General features: G+C 32.9%; 1 protein-coding gene across 1 annotated transcript in view; it reads right to left on the bottom strand.

The window, feature by feature from the left end:
- LOC140449217 (dynein intermediate chain 3, ciliary-like) overlaps window positions 1-8,061 on the bottom strand; it is a 32,522-nt gene extending 24,461 nt beyond the window's left edge. Inside the window, 4 exon segments of the mRNA XM_072542398.1 lie at window positions 636-897; window positions 7,605-7,648; window positions 7,651-7,817; window positions 7,871-8,061. Coding sequence (XP_072398499.1) covers window positions 636-897; window positions 7,605-7,648; window positions 7,651-7,817; window positions 7,871-8,001 — 604 coding nt within the window. The 5' untranslated portion in view covers window positions 8,002-8,061.
- Window positions 8,062-8,403: the final 342 nt, after the last annotated feature.

Raw genomic sequence — 8,403 nt, forward strand, 5'->3', positions numbered from 1 at the left:
GTAAAACGTCTTCGGTAACTTGCCGTACTCCTCTTGTATCGCACCACTCTTGGAAGTGCTTGTACGCTAACCGATACTTTATTCCGGACTTGGAGGGCTCCAAACGTGCTACTGCATCATTAGGCGCGGACTCAATTTCGTTTAGGTTTTCCGTTTTCGCACTAAATTTGCGCTTGCGGTTGCAACAACAATAAGCTGTCTTTAATAATTGCAAACAACTGTCAAACAACTGTAACCAGGGAGACGCAAATCCCACCGACGACTTAATTATTTTAATTTCTAACATCTAGACGACTTTGATAGTTGTCACAGTTAATTTCGAGTAAAAATAGCGTATGAATTGTACTATTTATGGTTGAAAATTGCTACGTTTGAAGAAAAAATAGTATACTTTATTCGGCAAAGAAGCGACTTTTCTTGACTTGCCCTCTATTACGCGCCTCACTTCGTTCGGCACGTAATATCGGGCGCGTCAAGAAAAGTCATGCTTCTCCGCCTCATAAAGTAATATACTATTAAATAAAATATTACATTACAATACAAAGTAAAGAGTAAAATGACAAATTCAATGCTTTAAAACTGGTTTTCTATAAAGTGTAATAAGTATGTTACTATAATTCATCACTTTTACCAACCTACTTCCCATATGTACGAAACCTTTGCTTGTTTAGGTACGTGGTTTTGAAATATCAGATTGCAGTAAGATATAGCCAACTTGGTTTGGTTATCTGGAGACCAAGAAATATGTGTGATAGGTCTTGTAGGTAATGACGGATCCTGATAGACATTAACTGTTCTGGCTGAGCTTCGTTTAACCGGAGGCATTGATTCTACGTCGGAGAAGTACTGTTGATATATATTCAAAGCGTTATTTTGCAATATACAATTCTCCATATTCTAAAAGAATTCAATAAATAGTAATATATTTGAAAAATATTTATCATATGAATTAATTATAAGCTGCACGTTAATAATGGTTTATGTAAATACTAGGTGCCATCCCCCCTGGCTTTGCAGGGGTGATGTACCTAATGAAAACATAAACGACATAATCTTCCATTTAGAAATAAATTACAACTAAAATACAAAAATATTACACGTAGATACTTTATTGTAAATGTATTATCATCATTCTTAATGTATTTTACCAATTATTGTGTAGCCTCCCTTATGTAGTCATTCTTCATTTCTGTCAATCAAATGAGGAAACTTCTAGTAATTCAGAAAATGAAGACAGAGTGCAAAATAGTTTCAGCCCGTCTGAATCGAACAGGCCAGAACTTTCTGGTGATAAAAGCAGCGATTTTGAGTGTAGCAGTCCTAAATCCAAAAAAAAAGCCTAATAATCACTCTACATCTGTTTTTATGCCAAGCACTTCATGTAGAATTTAATATGAGATTTCATCTGTGGAAACCGACATTCAACAAGAGCATTAATTTCAGCCAATAATAACTCAGCCTCATCACAACGAAAAAGGTAATGAAGAAGTGTGTTTTCAACAAGTTGAAGAGCAAGAAACCGAAAAGATTGTGGACGAATCTGAACCACATACCAAAGAATACAGGGTGAGTCATGAGGAACTTTACATACTTCTACCATATGTAGAGTCCCTCAGGGAGCATATCATGTGGCCACTAAAAAATGTCAACTCCTCTTCTTTATTAATTAACAGGGTGATTTGTGTAATTGACCATTTATTTCATTTTACTGTAGTGTTTATACGGCTCATTTGATTTTTTTAATTTTTGCATGATACAGTACACTACTATCAAGCATTCGACTGGTATTAGCTAAACTAAAAAATTCCAGGACTGGCTTTGGGAAAATTAATTTAGGGATTCGTATTAAATATTACACCCTGTATATATATTTTTTTTAATGCAATAAGTGATTTTCAAACTACATAAATAGCCAATGAAAATGACATATGCGACAATGTTGTCGCACTTTTATTAAATTTTAAGTGAACGATCAAATCTTACCAAAAATGGAACAACCATAATGAAGTATCAAATTATAAGGTAATTAATTTAAACAAATGTTATAAATGTCAAACATTTTAATTGAAATGATAAACTGAGTCACTGCACAACAAAAAACAGTAACAACTAACAATAACGAAGAACAATTTAAAAAAAAACTAAAAATATGTACATAGTTATGATAAACCCATAAATTAGAACTGGAAAGGATACAATAATGGTAACAAAATAAAAATAATTCAAAATAGATTTTCGAAATGGAACCCTGCAGCCTCTGTACACATTTTTGTTGTTGAATTGTTAATTGACGTATTGAATTACGGATACTCTGGGGATCGTTTCTAATAGTATTACAACAATGTATAATTCTATCAATTAATTGTTGTCGGTTATTAATATTCACTGCGTAAACTAGTTGCTTCAATCGTCCCCAAATATGGTAATCAACGGGATTGAAATCAGTGGATCTTGAAGGCCACGAAATAGGACCTGCACGTCCTATCCACCTGTTGCCATAAACATTATTGAGATGTTGTCTCACTGCCAGTAAAAAGTGTGGGGGTGCCCCATCATGCTGAAAATACATCCCTCGGATAGCAACGTTCGCATTGGCAAGCAAATTCGGCAAAATATTTTGTAGAAAGTTCAAATAGACCTGCCCTGTTAAAGGACCATCAAAAAAGTGAGGACCTACTAATTGGTTATTTATGACACCAATCCACACGTTAACCGAAAACCTTAACTGAGAACGACGTTCTCGAATAGCATGGGGATTTTCTTCTGTCCACATGTGAATTTCGTGAATTATTTATCCTGTCTCTGGTAAATTGGGCTTCATCTGTAAATAGTGTCCTGTATAGCGTTGGTCGATTATTGTTAATCCATCCACAAAATTCCAACCTATCGATCTCATCTCCAGCATGTAGTCGCTGAACCATTTGAATGTGATATGGGTATAGATTATTTTTTTGTAAGACTCTACTTACTTTTGATTGAGTAACATTGAGTTCTCGACTTACTTGTCTAGTGCTTATTGTAGGGTTCATAGTAACGGCGTCCATAATGTCATCTTCCTGCGCTTCATCTACATGTCGCTCTGTTGTTCCACTAGGAAAAGTGCCATTTTCTCGCAAATAATTAAAAACTGACCCAAATGTTGGATGACTGGGAGTTCGACGATTATGAAATCTCCTGCGATATTCTCTACTAGCAGCCCTACCATTCCCATTACAGAATCCATAAACAAATATTATGTCTGCATATTCTGTGGTCGAAAACTGATGTGGCATTTTGAACGAAAGTAACAAAAGCTCTACCAAAACTAACACAATGTACTTAACGTAGATATGACAGAAGAAATATGTATTCTTGTACACATAAATAACAATTGATAATGACAATAATGACAATGAGTATAAAATATCAAGAAACGTCAAACGGTCAACGCCAACCTTCATTTTAAACTTTTTTAGATTTATTTTTATTTAGTACAGTTGATGCAATGTATTATTATTTGACATAAAATTTTAATCATTTACAATCAACAAAAACTAACACATACAAGAGGTTTGACTTTTTAATCAATTTAATTTATTATTTATCGAAAATAATGCCCCAATACGATCTATGAGTAAAAATTTAAAATTGAAAAACAATTGATTCTATCGTAGAGATAATACAAAGTGACAGTAAAGATGTTAATTTTCTACGTATTAGATTATGTTGTAGGAACTCATTTTAATTAAAATGTTTGAAATTTATAACATTTATTTAAATTAATACCTTATAATTTAATAATTCATTATGGTTGTTCTATTTTTGGTAAGATTTGATCGTTCACTAAAAATTTAATAAAAGTGCGACAACATTGTCGCATATGTCGCTTTCATTGGCTATTTATGTAGTTTGAAAATCACTTATTGCATTTTAAAAAAAATTTATACAGGGTGTAATATTTAATACGAATCCCTAAACTAATTTTTCCAAAACCAGTCCTGGAATTTTTTAGTTTAGCTAATACCAGTCGAATGCTTGATAGTAGTGTACTGTATCATGCAAAAATTAAAAAAATCAAATGAGCCGTATAAACACTACAGTAAAATGAAATAAATGGTCAATTACACAAATCACCCTGTTAATTAATAAAGAAGAGAAGTTGACATTTTTTAGTGGCCACATGATATGCTCCCTGAGGGACTCTACATATGGTAGAAGTATGTAAAGTTCCTCATGACTCACCCTGTATAGACGCTTAAGCGTCTATATTCTTTGCACATACTTCCAATTTGACTACGAATCTCAAAGGCAAAAATGCTCATAGCTGGTGTACTGTATCTAATCTTCGGAAACGTACTACAAAAAGGAATATTTTGCATTTTGTTCAAGGACCATCTAGACAGGGAAAAGATGCTAATACACCATTACATGTTTTTCAGTGTTTAATGAACGATTATATATTCGAAAAAATTCTGTTGTACACCAATACTCAAATCAGCCACAAGTCTAAATATTTTAAAGTTTTCAAACATATTAATTCTCTCATAATAAGGGATGAATTATATGCTCTTGTTAGACTACTTATATTTTCTGGAGCACAAAAAGATAGCCATCTTCATAGCAGAGAGATGTTTGATTCCAAAATATCTGGCTCCGTTTATAGAGCAACAATGAGCTGCGAAAGAATTGATTTTCTTCTATATAATCTAGGTTCGATGATAAAATCATAAGAACTGAAAGAAAAAATATAGATAGGTTTGCTCCTATCCGGGAAATAAATAAAATTGTCGTCTTAGATAAAGCAAAGGTTCTAAACATTCTACTTGAATGCTTTCCAGTGGACTGGATCTGAATGCTCCTAGACAGAGTCAAAATGGGAGGAATTTATTTTTAGTTGTAATAGGCGAGCGGTTTACCCCTCAAAAGACGCTTAGAAACAGAATATACCGACTAAAATTCTTTTTGCATTTCTAATGCACCAAACGTTTTTTATTCGATTCTATATATTTTTCCAAGATGAAATGTATTTTTTTTTTTAATTTTTACAAGTGGGCCGGCAATTGTTATTAACAAATAACTAATACAAAAAAGCAATTTCACCGAATTGCTTCGAAATCAATTTTTTTAGGTGTATCTCATCAAAATAAACACTTTTTCTCTCTTGATAATTTTTCGAAAAATGCTTCGTTTTCGAGTTATTTGCATTTTTTTGTTGAAAAAATGCCTTAATTAGTGATTTTTGGGATTTTTTTTCTAAAAAACTACTAAATGAATTGCAATTCTACAAATAGCTTTATAATCTTTAAACCGTCGAGTACAAGTTAGAATATTTTGACAAGGATAATTTTTTTCTCTCTTGCTAAAAACGTGGACCCAAATATTTCGAATATGCCTTTCGAGCAGTCTACCGCTAAGTGTGTTGCGGTTGCGGTGATACAGGCGTGCGGCACGTAGAAATATTTGTTTAAATTTAAAAAATTAATTCAATACAAATATTACGTACAATTTATTAAAAAAAAAGATATTTCTAATTATTTTTATATAGACATATTATAATTAAAACAATTAAAATTAATTTTTTACAATGCTATAATAATGTAATTTTTCTTTTAATAAACGTGGTGACTATATTATTGAATGTTTTATTACAGTGAAATACATTAAGCAATATATATTTAATTTTCATTGAAAAATATAATAAAATTAAAATTTAATATTAATTATACATCGTTTTCATTGTCAATAATTTGAAAATTTTCATCAACAGCAACAGGATTTCCATCTAATAAGCTGATTTCATTGTCTTCAATAAAGTCGTCTTTAACATTTTTACAATTCTCTGGTGTACATGCACATACTGCGCAGCATTCTAAATTATAGGAAATACAATTTCAATTTTTCGTAGAACATTTTCCGGTACATGAGCAGAAATACTTTTGTAACATATCTAAACTAGTTTCGCCTTCAAAATAATTAAAATCGAAACAATTATTTTCCATTGTCCAACCCTGGGTTAATGGATCAAGAGATAAAATAATATTGTTTTTTGCTTAAATCCATTCATTTATTTGCCACTTTGTTCTTAAGTAATGTTGTAATAATGCTGGTTTCGAAGGTGGTAATTTTTCATTAGATGCATTTTTTTTAGCGCCTACAGCACCTCAACCGCTGTACACGCTTAGCGGGATACTCTCGAAAGGCATATTCGAAATATTTGGGTCCACGTTTTTAGCGAGATAGAAACCATTTATCCTTGTCAAAATATTCTAACTTGTACTCGACGGTTTAAAGATTATAAAGCTATCTGTAAAATTGCAATTCATTTAGTAGTTTTTTAGAAAAAAAATCCCAAAAATCACTAATTACGGCATTTTTTCAACAAAAAAATTCAAATAACTCGAAAAGAAAGCATTTTTCGAAAAATTATCAAGAGAAAAAAAGTGTTTATTTTGATAAGATACACCTAAAAAAATTGATTCCGAAACAATTCGGTGAAATTGCTTTTTTGTATAAGTTATTTGTTAATAACAATTGCCGGCCCACTTGTAAAAATTAAAAAAAAATACATTTCATCTTGGAAAAATATATAGAATCGAATAAAAAAGATTTGGTGCATTAGAAATGCAAAAAGAATTTTAGTCGGTTGATGCTCTGCTTATAGGGCAATCGCGCCGACCAAACGCCCCTGTTTTTGATGGGAGAAAGACTCGTTTTCAGCCCGACAGCTACCTACTTGGGTGTTTTATTTACTAAAACACTCAACTGGGAACCTGATCTAAAGGCAACTTTAGATAGGGTCAGAAACCGAGCCCGTCTTCTAGTTCCATTATCAGCGACGTTTGGCAAAACCAACAATAAAACTCTCACACACACTTATAAAACATTCATTCGACCCGTTATTGAGTATAAGTCTAGCTTATATTGCCTTCTTAAGGGTTATCAAAGGAACAGACTGTCTGCTGCGGAGCGTAGAATCTTGCGTAGAACGTGCAGAAAACGTTGGCACTTCCCCTCCCGTGAAATCCACCGCACAGCAAATACCACTCCCATTATCGAGAGAATAAAATCTCTCAACAGGAACTTCACCCTCAAAACAATTAACGGCCCCCTTTCTATCACACAAAATACCCTAAAAAGTTCCTGTTCCTTCCTAGGTCACATATCCACCCGAATACCTAAAATCAAATATCCTCACCTACCATCAATTCTATTGCAGTCATGCATAGACGACGAACTTCCTGACGAATATGTTGACATCCTCGAGGCCACTCCACTAGCCTACAGAACCTCATAAATATCACATCCTATTCCCTACCCCGGAGAGGGGGAGATTGGATTTTGCGGTTTCCCAATCTCACTACTCAATGATACCTGTCCGTCCCTGAGAAAATAGCCGCAACTATTTTCTCAACTGAATCGACAATTGCTGGAACCGTCTATCGAACTCCGACGAGGCCTGGCCGTTAGTGTAAGCGACCGATAACAGAATTTTAGTGCAATACACTAGTTCTGAAGTCGGTTGCAAAAAATGGTTGGTGTCTAGGGGAGTATAATTTAAGGTTAGTGTTCTAGGATTCTGTTTAAATGAAAAGATAGAAGATTTACTAGAATACGGTTATCCTTACTTTAAATAAGTTCATCATAATATTGTAAAATTGTTCATCTTTTCAATTTTGCGCCGATACCTCTTAGTTTGTTCTTCATCTGCGATATTAACGTCTTTGGGCCATCCTCCTTCAACATGATTGATACTAACATTTGCAAATTCGGCTCTCATAGTGTTCAAGTAATGTTCTGCTTGTACCGGTGCACATTGTTGATAGCGCGTCACAGGATCTCTGTAATAGCAGAAGTTAAGGGCTGTCTTTGTTAAATAATATTAATATTGTACTTTAACATAAATTCTTTGTATAATTTCCTAAATGAAGGAAAGTTGTCTATTAATTCTGGTCCTCTGTCTGAAAATAGACATTGCCTTCCAAATTCACTTCGTTTCTTCTGGTATGGAAATGATACGTCCATGATTTCTTAGAAAATTATGAAATATATACTTCAAGGTGAAAATTTATTTACGTCAAATTAAAATCTACCTGGATACCAATATACTAATTATGATTTGAATTGTCAACGAAAATAATTATTCAACTTTAAAGCCTCAAAATCATTGAATGTGACAGTGATCATGTTTTTTTTTTACTAAAGACACAGAAGTGTACTTACATTAAAATCTGGTCAGTAAGACCAATTATCAATTTGTTTCTAACTTAAATTACTAATTAAATCTTAAAATTAGGTGTCTACTCACTAGTATCTTTCCTATTATTTCTAATAACTAGCATTAAATTTAGCATGCATACTCGCACAACACTTTACTCTGCTTTTCACTCACTCATTATACCAGTTCAAAAGGCTTTGTTCTTTTGA

Source organism: Diabrotica undecimpunctata, chromosome 8, assembly GCF_040954645.1.
Source record: "Diabrotica undecimpunctata isolate CICGRU chromosome 8, icDiaUnde3, whole genome shotgun sequence".
Lineage (NCBI taxonomy): Eukaryota > Metazoa > Arthropoda > Insecta > Coleoptera > Chrysomelidae > Diabrotica > Diabrotica undecimpunctata.